The sequence below is a fragment of the Phyllostomus discolor genome, chromosome 2 (genome assembly GCF_004126475.2).
Source record: "Phyllostomus discolor isolate MPI-MPIP mPhyDis1 chromosome 2, mPhyDis1.pri.v3, whole genome shotgun sequence".
NCBI lineage: Eukaryota > Metazoa > Chordata > Mammalia > Chiroptera > Phyllostomidae > Phyllostomus > Phyllostomus discolor.
The window spans coordinates 197554234-197568897 of NC_040904.2; the positions used below are offsets into that span (position 1 = coordinate 197554234).

Below are 14664 nucleotides of genomic sequence, written 5' to 3' on the forward strand. Positions count from 1 at the left end.
ATTTGCTTCACTAAAAAGTTTGCAGGATCTGAGTGGTACTCAAATTAAAAAAATACCAAATTCCTCAATAAAATAAAGAAACATTCCCGGATCTTCCTAGGAAGAAGAATTTTATATAACTACTGGATTGTATTTCTTTACCTTTTATATGCAAGAATCAAATGTATAAATAACTATGTCAAATTTTAACAAATCAAATAATAAAATGACATATTACAATTGAGTGCTATCCCATAAAACTACAGTAGAGACTACTATAGTTGGCCAGCACAAATATACTGTAAGTTAAATATTACTGGCAGTGAGACTTGATTACCTTTGTGAATGAGTCCCATAAAAGAAAATTATCCCATTCTGCACAGCCTTCTTCCCCCATAAAGAACTGTGACAACAAAACCACATTTTAACAACATGAAGATTTTGTTATTATAAATTTCAAAACAAAATGGAAGAATTTCCACATAATATTTATAACCCTCAAAGTAATACATGTCTGTCAGTTAGAAATAACAGCAGTTTGTTAGGCTACAGGGTTTAAACATAAAACTAATTTACAAACGTGAAAAGCAGTAGTGGTCCAATATTCACCATTACATACATAAATCTGTTTCTTCCAGAAATTTTTAAAAAAATTAAAATTTCAGTATCATAAAATATTAAAATAACACCCTAAACATGCCACAATCACTATTCACAAATAAAGTTAAAATGAAATATACAAAAATTCACTTAATACTGTTAAATAACAATAAACTACAAGATTTCCTGAACAGAAATGGTAGGACCCCTGAATGTTTTACAGTGAATGTCAGGAGAAAAATTAAGTTATGACTATTTTCATGACATATAAGTCAAAAATTTACATGACCATCTCAAAATATACCAATTAAGATTTGTAGTTTGTAAGATGCACTAAACAAATAGTCCTTAAAAGTTAACACAAATGCTTAGAACACTGTTACCAACACTCAGGTGTGTCTGTGATGTTCAAAGAGATGCATAATTAAAACCGTAATATTTATATCTGATAAACAGATAGTAACTACAATGCTTAAAATCACCCTCTAAGTTTCACTGCTCTCATTTGCATTTATCATGGCTCATTTCAAAGACATATTACAGCTTTCAGCTGATTCCAAGTGAATGTTAAGACACACACATACAGACAGCCCCCCAAAGAATAAACCATTCCTCAATGATATAGCATCCTTTATAACACAAGAATTGTATTTAAAAAACACAAAACATGACCTCTCATGTTTGACTGGACTTGCATGGTTTTGTTTAAAATAGGTAAGTGTATTAGTATACAAATATCCAATGATATGCAGTACATAGTTATGAAATAAGGTAAAAAGAAATAATTTTGGATGCTTTAATTCACTGGTATCTAAACTGAGATCCCCACATGTCAGGTGTTCACTTGCTTGAATCAACTTCAGCATCACATGCTTCCCCAAACACAATGTGCTTATCAACTTCTTAGCTATTCTATTTGCCAATGTTCAATAAAGAGTTATATAGATTATATAGCATGAACTTAGAGTGTTCAAGATGGCTCACTTATTTTACTGTTAAGCAAAGCTGAATTTACATTCCAGAAAACACCGCAGTTTAATTTTAAAAACGAACAAAAAATGCAGCAGTAAAATAATTCGTGAGGAGAAACAGAAGCATTCACATAATAAAGCCACTGCAACTTCTTCAGGCATTCAACTGTTGTGTTAAATAAACAGACAGTAGTTATTTAGCAGCAATGATTCCGCAATAAATAATGCACTGTGTTTCTCAGTCCTGCACAAAAATTGCAGCTACAGTTACATCAATAGCTGTAACCTACTGGCTCTAATGGCAGAGAAGACCTTAAAACCAACTGTACAAAAAATTGTCACACTGTGACAACAAATATAAAAACAATCTGTAGGTCTTGAAATAAAAAGACTCCACTGTGAAGAGGACAGTGTAGACAGACGGAGATTCCAAGTCCACCAAAAGAAGTAACTGCCTTCAGATCTGAGTCCTTGATTGGTAAGAAAGGCTGGGGCTGGGCTTGAAACCATGTTATCAGACTTAAAAGAGCATGCTCTGTCTTCTGTTCTTCCCATGTCCTAAAATATAAAGTCATTTTATGAGGCAGTTCAATGTTCAGTTTTATCCCACATACAGTATTTGGTGACTCTAGGAAGCTAACGTTCCCACCAGCGAAAGCTAATTCTCCATGGTAAGAGTGATCAGCACTGTCTTAAATGGCCCTTTTGTCGCTGGGGTCAGTCTACAGCTTCTATGCTTCGAAGTGATGAAGCTGATGACTAGGGAAGCACAAGATGTGTCTTCTGTCTCAGGTACCAGGGATGGCGTATGCAGTGATCAAGCCAGGCCACTCGAAAAAGGTCTCTGTGCCATCTGCAGCTTTCAGGATCCCTGACTCGACTGAGTCAGATTTCTCTCTGAAGAGTTACTGAGCTGCCCACATCATACAGAAAAGTGAGTATGTGCAATGCTAAACATACACAGTTGTGGAATGCACTGTACATTGGTTTTTACATCAATAATTTTACTGATCAATTTATAAACCAAAAATTGGTTCCACTCAAAATTTCATGATCGACACGTGAAATGGTTTATGACAAACACACCTGTCTCTGGATAAGAAGAATTTCGAAAACCCGGGTCCTTTTGCAACTGAATCTCTTTCAAACTGAATATTGATACACCTAAAATGCATAGACAAAAATAATCAGATGAAGGTCTAACACTATTAAAACAAATATAACCCAACCATATAGACAAATGTTTAAAAAATGAATACTGATACAACATGAATCATTTATACCACTTTTACAGGTTATAGCCCTGCTAAAATATTTTCCCTTTTGTCCCAGTGTTTTAAGAACGCTAAACACAATCTCCCTTCAGAACCACTCGCCCTGCAATTCTGCTTTAAATCATGATTCAAGCACGTATTTCTCTAAGGAGAATATACATTGTCTATTTCTAGGACTTACTGGGGTTAGGAGACCTAGTCAAAATGTATTACTTGGTTTTTACTTTCCGATCTTTTTCTCCCTCCTTATGATGGTATGAAGGTATCACATCCTGAAGCTATCTTTAGATTTTTTTTAGAAATGAACAAGAATTAGGTTTGTATATACTGCCTACCTCAACTATGGAACTTGACATTAAAATGTAAATATCATCTGAAAAGCATCTGTAATTTATCTTTCTCATTTTCAATCTCTGCCAGAGAATGAAAATTCTAAATTTTACAGTATATTAAAAAATATACTGTAAATTCTAAGTGAAAAGTCTTAAGAATTCTTGATAACAATAAGTAAACTTTGGTGAATCAATAGTCTAGTAAATGAGAATGGGAAATTATGAAAGCTTTAGAAGCTTAGTACCCAAAGAGTCTCCTAATTTCCCACTCATCTTGTTCAACTTCAAGTAAAATACTGAGGTAATTTTTTTAGAAAAGAATGTTATGAGTAAAATCAAGCAGTTATCTCAGGCATGAGAAACGGGCTTGTTTAGAGACTGACAACATGCTCACCGCTGCATGACAGTAGTAAAGGAAAATCATCTTTTTATTTTGAAAAGCAAATTTACTTTTGCAAGAAAGTAATCATATGTTTTGTTTGCATTTCATTATTCTTTGCCTGATATCCATTTTTAACAACTCTGAATCAAAGCAGTACAGATTGGGACTAATGACAATGTCTATCACCAGATAGTATTTTCCAACTTAAGTCCAATAAGATTAATTACCCATGCCTAAGTACTATCGATTTCTTACAGAGTGGTGACAATGTGCTCAGTGTTAAATAAACTAAAGCACAGGCAAGCGAGACATGAGTTCAAGGAGTTCTGATCTAATTACATGAAGACTATAATTTTAAGGTTTAAAACCAACAGCAATCCCTTCCTAAACTCCTAAATTCACCCCAGTCTCCAGCCCTAGACAAATGAAAATAAAAAAAGGTGTAGAGTGTTGGGGAGAATATTAACATCTCTCTTACTTTCAGATAAAGCATGTATTCTTGGTCCCAGACTTCGAAAGTACACATGTTTCATGGCTTCCTCTGCTGAAACCCTTTTCTTAGATTCATACTGTGAAAAAGCAAAGAATTGCTTCATTAACTTCTTCTCTAAATACTGTAAAGGGGGGAAATTAATACTACTTTTATCTTGGTTACTTAGTATCATCACTATTTTTTTAAAGATTTTATTTATTTATTTTTAGAGAGCCAAGGGGGGAGGGGGGAGAGAGAGAGAGAGAGAGAGACGGAGAGAAAGAGAAAGAAACATCAATGTGCGGTTGCTGGGGGCCATGGCCTGCAACCCAGGCATGTGCCCTGACTGGGAATTGAACCTGCGATGCTTTGGTTTGCAGCCCACACTCAATCCACTGAGCTATGCCAGCCAGGGCTTTCATCACTAGTTTTAAAGAACCAATTTGGAGGATTCCAGATACTCTAATTTGAATTGCTACTGATATTATATAATGATGAATATATCTCAATCCCAAACTTCCAAGATAAAGTTAGATTGTAATTAAAAATTTATATTCACTATATTTTTTGAGGTGATGAAAAATTAAAATATCTGAACTTTGGTGTTACTTTTCTTCATGAACACTAATGGGTCATTAAAAATATACCCCAAACTTTTAAGACATATTAAATAACCTATTTTATACCCATTTCCCTTTATTTAAGGTGTCCATGCTTCCAACTCCAACAGATGGGTCATGAATGATGATGGCTCTAAGTTGGGGCTAATTATGATAATTCTACTCCCTAATCCCCAGACTCTCTTGCAATTAATGTTTGGGCCACAAGACTTCGTTTTGAAAAAACCTTACACAGGTTTCTGGAAAAGCCTTTGCTTTCCAGATATAAGAGAACTAATGTGGCTGACGTAACCCTTACACTCTCTCTACTTTCTGCTCTGAATGATGATATGAATGGCATCTAGAGTTGCAGCACCCTGTACGGCAGTAAGTGTAAGGAAGAGAAAGAACACGTAAGAGAACATGAATTGACATACTATTTGATCAATGCCAACAGCTGACCACTTCAGATTGTTCTAGGTTGCAATGAGAGACTCGTCAAATACATTAAGAGAAATCACAGTATTTTTTTACTTAAGCATATGCCTTAAGCATGCTAGATACTACAATAAATAATCTTATTTGATTGTCATGACAAATTTTTGCAGAAAATTTTCAAATGGAATTTTGAAAGAAAGCATTATTGATCGCATTCTACAGATGAAGAAAACTGAGGCTCACAGAAGTCACTTCACAATTACAAAATAACATGTAACTTACCTGAAGAAATTTTGTTATCAACTCGATTCCTTCAGAGTCTAACCTAGATACAGCAAAACAAGTGGAAGTTTATTCTCCTTTATCTTAGCTAATAACAACTTTTCAAATAAAACTATTTTCCAAGTGTTTTAATCTGTGAAATATAGTGCCCTAAAATAGCCGCTTCTGTTGCTTTCAAATAGACTCAAAATTGTTTTACCTTCAAAAGGCTAATTTTGCTACTTCTTCAGAAGAAACCATAAATAACTGGGCTTTGATTCAAATTTTTAATATTCAAGGAAAAAATATTAAAAATTATTGAATTTTTAAAAAATCACCATTCTGTCTCAAAACAAAGTAGCCTCTATTTATGGGGAAAGCTTAAGTAAACTGCATCAATTTTCAAAGTGTTCAACTGAAGGCAAGGGTACAAAAGCATCATTTTCCTATTATACAGGTGAAAACAACGGGAAGAGTAACCCCAATACATAACCCTGTGGTCAAGTTAAACACAAATGAGTCATTCAAAAAAAATTGTACAGGGTAGTCTGCTGAGTATGGGGTACCAGAAGCTATAAAGTTCAATTTAAATATGCCTTAGTAACTTCATAAAACTTAAAAGGTCTACAAAATAAATGATACAGTTGATAAAGATAGATAATTACAGTGATGAATTTAATATAACAGGGAGTAGAGAGCTTAGGGATTATCTTAATGGGATAATATCCTGATCAGAAATCACAAGTTCTATCTTATTGCCTTTTATTTGCAAAAGCACAATTATGAATAAAGAGTATTTTCCCACCCGAGAGCTCATAGTGAGTATTGTGGACACTGCGAATGTTGTGGCCTAGACATACCCCAGATTCTTTTAATCATTTGTAGTTTGCCATTCTGACAAATACACAGAGCTCCATGGACACAGACAAACTCAGGGCTAAGGTCATGAAGAATCTACTTTAAAGAAGAGTTTCAACCTTCTACAATGGGCATTACAATATATTGCAACCAATATATAAATGACAAAAATAGGATTTATACTACTTGGGAAAAGACACAAAAAGTCCAGCACATAAGATGATTGTTCCTAAGCAAGTCTACTTAGAATGTTATTAGTTGCTATGGTTACAACGAGACCATCAATTCACATAAACACTTTCAAGATATTTTTGGTATCAGAACTGTACTGCTATTCTTCCAGAGCTGCAGAATAAATGAAACTAGAACAGTGTGTTATGTTGTAAGCAATGAAGGGCTTTTGAGTAAAACAGACATTGGCCTCATTTGGTTACGTGGTGCCCTTTTAATTAAAAAAAAAAAAAAGATGGAAAAATACTAAGAGGTTAGTTATACTATGTTACTTACTAAAATGTAATGCATTCTGCAAGTCAAAATTTAATGGTCATCTGAGATGGACCTGAGGGTAGGCCTGAAAAGAAACTTGAACTGAATGGCCAACACTGAGGATATGAGAGGTCAGAGTTTATATTCTTCAAATACAAATCACGTCATTAACTTTGACCAAAAAACTGCTGAGTCACCTTTTGTCAGAGTTAATATTTTATTTATAACACCTTGTTAGGTTTTTTTAAGTAAATATAGAATAATAATCCTGTAGAAAGCAAAATGGAAATGTCATCCTGGTCTTCATGACAATGATTAAGCAGAGGTGTCCAACCCGCAGCCTGTGGGCCGCACGCAGCCCAGGATGGCTGTGAGAGGTGCCCAACACAAAACTGTAAATTTACATAAAACACTATGAGAACTTTTTGTGATTATATGTCGCAATGTATTTAATGTGGGGCTCAAGACAACTCTTCTTCTTCCAGGGTGGCCCAGAGATGCCAGAAGGTTGGACACCAAGGCATTAATTAATAGTTTCTTTCTGGAAAAGAGAACAATCTATATAAGCTCTATAATTCTAATACATATGTTCTATGTATACAGCTCAATTCTGTGGTTCACATACTCTGGTGATCCTTGGCTACTGAACTATAAAATTAAATCTGACACAGTAAGGAAGGAGCTCAAATTAAATACTAAAATACTTAAGAATTGTGTGTGTGTGTATTAAAAGAATCATGTAGGTTTTCCCCTTTTTACTTAGAGAAAAAAAAATACCTGGGTGCATGGTTAATTAGAGGCTGTGGTTTATATTTTGGGAAGTTGTAGTTCTTGAACTCATCATTTGAAGAAATACCTGGCCAAGTTTCCTGAGATGGAGTTCCTGAATTAAAAAATGAATATATATAAATATGTAAAAAGTTATATATAAAAATGCATAAAAATTTATACATGTAAATATATATATAAGTGGGTAGAATGAAAGTGTTTCAAAGAACAATTTACATTTAGTAGATGATTTTTGACTTTCAACTGAAATAGGAATGGTGAAATAGTAAACATATGGACTTTTTTATGGACTATGTGATGATGCCATAAAAATGATGGTCCCTAACTGACACCTAAGCTAGAGATATTTCCTATCTAGTTAACATTTAAACTAGAAATATTTCCTAATAATATTCTAAAGGTCAATTTTCACTTGATCTTAGCCAAAAGGCCAGGAAGTGATTAAGGTCAATTTGCAATAATATTTCTCTTCTCTGTTCTTTCACAAAGGTAGAACTCAATAAATAAAGTTACTAGAAGGATCTATCTTTATCATAATTATGTTAATTGTAATTCATATAACATCAGCTCTTTATCTTAGTCTCAGTATCAAAGTTTTAAATATATTTTTTCAAAGTCAATCTTAAAAAAACCATGTCTAGCTACTCAATTGTTATTAACAAATCACTGGGAAAAAGATTTCTTGTTACCTAGCAGTCGGAAAATTAAGTGCAGTTCATCTTCTACGGTTGATCCTGGAAATAGAGGTCTTCCAGAAGCCATTTCAAAGAAAATGCAACCAACACCCCTTTAAAAAATATTAAAAATATGTAAGAAATGATGAATAATCCATTTATATATTATGATGCACAGGATCTTCTTACGATCACTTCTGAAGAATTTTGTACTGGCCTGTTTTTAGGAAATCCCTGCAGAGATGCTAACACTCATCCTAGTTGTCTCAATTTCCACATTGCTATATCCATTCTGCCCACTTCAAATGTCCAGCTCACCTCTGCATGATCCTTGAAGAATATGATAGCTAACAGTGATTTGCTGCTATGTGCTGGGTAGTGGGTAGCAGCAATATAGGGAGAAGCAATGATTCGAGATGTTTTCATGCAGAAAGTGGAGACAGAACAGGCAGATGCAGGTGTCAAGTATATGAGTGTGGTGTGTGTAAGAGAAGAAAGAGAAATGGATGGAGGCTTCCTGAATGGATACTCTCTTCTAGGATTGGAGTGAATACAGTCCTTCCACTAAAGGAATCACAATCTAGTGATTGTGATTTTTATGTGTACATAAAATTTAATTTTATTTTGTAATTATCAAAATGTTATACAGAAAGAAAATGACAGAGAAAATGTTTTTCTCACACATCAATGTTTCTCTATTTCTCCCTCCCTTCCCCCCTCTCTAAAAATAAATAAATGAAATCTTAAAAAAAGTCATCTTTGTTACTATTCCCATGTCCTTAAATGAGGAGAGTCAAGCACAGGCCTGTAATTTGAATAAGGTTACTATACCTTATAAATGGTAGATCTGGTATTTAAACCTAGGTGATCTTACCTGCCAGAACTCTTAGTCATTGCTTATACTGTGGCTCTCTAAAATAACATCTCTAAACATCAAGTATCTATCAGTATACCCTGTATTAATGGCTACATTCTTTCAAAATTATAAATGGCAATAACATTCCCATATATTTACCACATGTCAATCTGTGTTGAGTATTCCGAGGAACCAAGGAGCACATCAGGTGGCCGGTACCACAGTGTGACAACTTCATTTGAGTAGGTCTTTGTGGGAACTGACTTAGCTCTGGCTAGTCCTTTATAGAAAAAAGAAAAGAAATAGCTATAAATGGATTTCCTAGCCATATCCTCACAATGACTCCTATCACAAGGATGCCTGGGATGGCTAGTCTGTAAGTTTCTTGAAGCTTAGCACAATTAGTTTTATGAATTTTTTAAGTGCACATGATTTTAGGTCAGCAAATCCTTATGCAACTGAACTAAATAACAGTAATTCCATTATCAGATATTATAGCTACTTTTATGCATATGAATGCACCTAATACAGTGTCTGGGTTAATGTAAACTTATCCATGAATCATGATGCCAAAATTATTTCCTAGCTGAACTTAACTTAATGCAAAAGAGGCCAATGACATGGAGATGATGAACGATTTTACTTCTTATAGCTATAGGCTGTAAGTAAAGGTGATAGAAATCACCTTTTAACCTGATTCCAATTTTCATTTGCTATACCAATTTTTATCAAAAAAGAGAAGTTATTGGTTCCCAGAACTTTTTTGTGTGTGTGTCTGAAACCTCTTTTTCTAACTTCTCAAAAATTACAGCTGACATCCAATATTAGATTAGTTTCAGGTGTACAACACAGGGTCTAGACATTTATATACCTTACAAAGTGATTGTCCTGAAAGTCTAACCCATCTGGCACCATCCCGTTGAGTTTCACTGACAATTCCCTTGCAAAAATCTATTTAGAGAAAGTTTCCTTAAAATAAGTAACAGCTATTCTGCACTCCTTTTAAAATTGAAGTTATAAGGATAATTTTAAATTAAGACAAACCTCACTGCCTTCAGATATTATTAATTGTTGTAAATGATATAAAACACATGCCACATCTTTGCCAATTTAATATGGAATTAACTGATTATTGAGAAATAAAGGTGAAAGTTCCCAACTTTACCTCTTGAGCCACTAGCATGAGACACTTGTTTTACTACCTTTAAGCCCTGAAATTCTAAAGAAGCAACTTTAAAAGATGTTTGAAAAAATATGAATTTATTGTAGCATAGAGTTTATTTCAAACAAGAAATATTTATTTTTTTAGGCTGTGATTTGTTTTGTATAACTTAGGTATTTGATTAAAATATTAAAATTTTAGGCCCTGGCTGGCGTAGCTCAGTGGATGGAGTGCGGGCTGGGAACCAAAGTGTCCCAGGTTCGATTCCCAGCCAGGGTACATGCCTGGGTTGCAGGCCATAACCCCCAGCAACCACACATTGATGTTTCTCTCTCTCTCTCCCTCCCTTCCCTCTCTAAAAATAAATAAATAAATAAAAAATATTTTTTAAAAAAATTAACATTTTAAAGATGGCATAAAAGACCCCTGGCTGGCATAGCTCAGTGGATTGAGCATGGGCTGCGAACCAAAGTGTCACAGGTTCGATTCCCAGTTAGGGCACATGCCTGGGTTGTGGGCCAAGTCCCCAGTGGGGACCATGTGAGATGCAACCACACACTGATGTTTCTCTCTTTCTTCCTCCCTTACCCTCTCTAAAAATAAATTAATAAAATCTAAAAAAAAATGGCATAAAAGGATAATTCAATACTTCATTAAATTGGATAAAGTCACTTGAATGAAACCAGAAGTTAAAATAAGACACAGCACTCGCACTACTTTTGTTTAGTACAATGACTAACAGATGTGACTATAACAACGTTGACACTTTTTTATTTAATTACAAGTTTTACTCCACCATCCCAACTTGGAAAAATTAGTTCAACAAATTATTTTCCTACTAATTTTGGTTAATTAGCAAGATGAAAGCAGCTTTCTGATCTTTTTTCCTGATGTAATAGTGGGTCATATGGGGACAGAGGAGAAGGCCACAAGTTTAATGATCCTCTAACCCACGGTTATCAAGACAATTGTTAGTTATACCTTCCCCACCTACTCCTGAGAGAACTCTGAACTAGGGGAGTTTGTTCAAACAGGCCCCTAGTTCACAATTAGAATTTCAGTATTGGCATGAAATTAAATAATTATCTCTTCCAAACCAAAATAACTGTGATATGGTATTATATAAGCCTTTGTCTATTAATGAAAATATATTAGTACTTCCTAAACCTGAATTTAATTGATCACAGAAAAAAGGTAGAACTTTCCCAGGGATCAAGAATAATTTACAGTAACACATTCAAAGTTCCCTGACCCTCTCTTACCTGCAACCAATAAAAAAATAACTAATATGTCCTACTATACAACCAATAAAATATAAACAAAAGCAATAGAAACAAAATTGATTATACTATCTTAAGGAACAATCAGAATTCCTTGTCGACTTGCTTTGTGCAGATTAGAAACAAAAGTTCAAGCACTGACAGTATTCCCACCCCCACAAGGTAAGTTTGACAGTCCTCGCCATTCCTTTTTGAGTTTCTGACAGCCAAGCTGGGTTTCTCTATTATTGCCATTCATTTTGGGATTAAAAAATAAGAACACTAAATGCAGTTTGGCAAAAAAATGATGGTGGGGGGATAACAATTATAAGGAAAATAAACTATGGGCAGGAGATTGTGTAATTTATGTGAGCATAAGTAAGTAACTTGTGATTTCTTATTTAAACACCCATTTCTTACATGACTCACCTATTTCCTCTTTAAGGAAGGAAATACAAATAGCAACCTACCTTTCAATCAAATGGTAAAGTATTAAATAAGTAAAAGTATAGCAATTTCTAGAACAAATTCACCACTTAGCAACAGTGAATTTTTAGTACGTTACTAAAACAACAAAATGGCTACTATACAGTTTTGTGTCACGGCCCTCATTTATACTAAGACACCAGTTTTACTCCTTATTGCTTTTGGATCATCAGTGTAAATGTTACTACACTGAAAATGGCAAGTGACATTTAACATAATTTTGATAACGTATTATACCTTTGGATCTTAGGGATCTACGGATCACACCTGAGAATGGTGCTTTCAGCATTTACTAACGTAATTCACTCAACAAAGTTTTTGTCAAATATCTTATTCGATGGGCTACATAGAAAATTCCCACACTTATATAAAAGCAATTCCACAGTGTCAACGGTTGTTCTTTAAAATTTAACCACCTGGAACTATTTCTAAATATCACATCATCCCATACCAAAATCTGCGAGCTTCAATTCTCCTTTTTCATTAATGAGGAGGTTCTGTGGTTTCAAGTCTCGGTGCAACACTTTTCTTCTGTGGCAATAAGCCAAACCGCGTAGAATTTGGTATAAAAACAGCTACAGAAACAAATGAACAGAAATTAGTCTTACAGATGATATGATACATTTTGGTATGAGTTATGGTAAAGAGAAAAGCACTGGCCTAGAATTGGGGGAAAAAATGAACGTATAAAGCCTTTTCCTTATATAATTTTCTATTTTAAGCATCTAATTTTTATTCTGATAATATCTATGAAAATAAAGTGAAATGAAACTGTCTTAGTAATAGTTCACTTGTTATAGAAAATGATTAAAGCCCTGGCTGGCGTAGCTCAGTGGACTGAACGTGGACTACGAACCAAAGCATCACAGGTTCGATTCCCAGTCAGGGCACATGCCTGGGTTGCAGGCCACGGCCCCCAGCAACCACACATTGATGTTTCTCTCTCTCTCTCTTTCTCCCTCCCTTCACTCTCTAAAAATGAATAAATAAAATCTTTAAAAAAAGAGAAAAGAAATGATTTAAAATAAATATATCCTTATAAACCTGTAAGCCTACCAAGGCTTCAAGTTTGTTTATGAAATCTGGTAAATGACCAATCTACCTCTATTTCTACCACTCAGCCTTCCAAAAAAAGGAAAACCTGATCAGGGACAATGTCTTTAAAAGAAAGTATTAGAATTGGTGGTTTTACGAAAACTCTGAGATATGAAACAGAATGGTGCTGCACACAGTTTTGGCAAATTACATGCTATAAAAATAAACTAAACCAGCTTCTATCACTTACCTCCTGGGTATTTTACTTTTAGCACCTCCTACTCAGCCTACAAAATCTGCTATGATTCAGAAAAAGGAACTGGCCCTGTAGAGCTCTGAATGCCTCTTTGAAAGAAGTAATTCCTATAAATCTAATGGTAGACTTTTTGTGTTGATTTTGGTGCAAAAAGGGATGTGAAACAGTTTTTGATTCTTTGGGGTTAACAGAAAAAGAGCCTAAAATACAGAGGACTGAAGAGTGTATTCTTGGTTCACTTGCAGGGGAAAAACAGAGCACTGGAACAGCTATTTTAACCTTTTTCATCTCATGGCACACATAATCACTAAAATTCTGCAGTGCACCAAAAAAATGTATTTTCTGCTGATTTGACCAAAAGAAAAAAAAAGGGGGTATTATTTTGAATCATTCACACCAGATGGCTATTGTGTTGGCTGTTGTCATTTTCTTATGTGATAATCTAAGGGAAAATAGGCCAGTGCCGCTAACTAAATAGCCAGGTATTAATTACCTGCTTTAAAAATTCTTGTGGCACACTGGCTGAAAATCGCTAGAGCAGAATATTGAGAATAAGTCAAGGCAGAAGGTGAACAATAGGCCTAAAGAATTCCTAAGCAGCAGAGTTTTTTGCTGTACCACATATTTATGTTTTTTTTTGAATATTCTAAAATTACTACTTCCATACATTCCTGTTACTTTTAATGTTTGGAAAATACAAGTACAGAGTTAAACTTGCTACTTAAATAAATATTATACTTTAAGTCAGCCTTATAGACCTGCCTTAAAAGATATAAACTTCACCCTGGTGTGGCTCAGTGGACTGAGTGCTGACCTGCAAACCAAAGGATTGCTGGTTCGATTCCCGTCAGGGCACATGCCTGGGTTGTGGGCCAGGTCCCCAGAAGGGGGCGTGCAAAAGGCAACCACACATTGATGTTTCTCTCCTTTTCTCCCCGCTTTCCCCTCTCTCTAAAAATAATAAAATCTAAAAAAAAAAAAGATATAAACTTCTCAAACTTTTGTCAAAATATAATTAAGAACTTATTTTCTTTCCAAATTATTTTTAATATAAAAGCAGGAAAAAACAAATAAAAACCACAGAGAAATACATGCAAATGAGATTCACAACAACCTACAAAACAAAATGTAAAATATGATGAAGACAATTCCTAAAGAATGTATATGGAAATATACTTGAAGCCCTATTCTAAAATTTGTAGCAATGTGGTATCCAGTATGTTCTGAACTGTCTTTTAGTAAAAGAAACTGATTCTCCTTTATATTCACCAGACTTACAATTTTTAAAAAAATTTTAAAGTTACTATCTGCAGAATTGGAACTGTCTCAAACACACAGCTAGGACAGCCTATTTCCAGAATATTTTCTTACAAACTGACATAAGTTTGGATCAGTAAGCCTTTGCCAAATTTGGAGTATACCACTTGGGTCAAAGAAACCTACTACAGGAACACAACTGTACCAAATGTGTTCACTTGATTTTACTTTTACCTTA

At 34.5% G+C, this 14664-nt stretch overlaps 1 protein-coding gene across 1 annotated transcript in view; it reads right to left on the reverse strand.

The window, feature by feature from the left end:
- Nucleotides 1–418: 418 nt before the first annotated feature.
- Nucleotides 419–14664, reverse strand: part of CDK17 (cyclin dependent kinase 17) — an 84986-nt gene continuing 70740 nt past the window's right edge. The window contains exons 10-17 of the mRNA XM_028531664.2: nt 12330–12453; nt 9131–9251; nt 8131–8228; nt 7430–7535; nt 5330–5372; nt 4017–4107; nt 2637–2714; nt 419–2108 (exon numbers count right to left, since the gene is read on the reverse strand). Of these exons, the coding sequence (XP_028387465.1) occupies nt 2071–2108; nt 2637–2714; nt 4017–4107; nt 5330–5372; nt 7430–7535; nt 8131–8228; nt 9131–9251; nt 12330–12453 (699 nt within the window). The 3' untranslated portion in view covers nt 419–2070. The remainder of the gene's footprint in view (nt 2109–2636; nt 2715–4016; nt 4108–5329; nt 5373–7429; nt 7536–8130; nt 8229–9130; nt 9252–12329; nt 12454–14664) is intronic.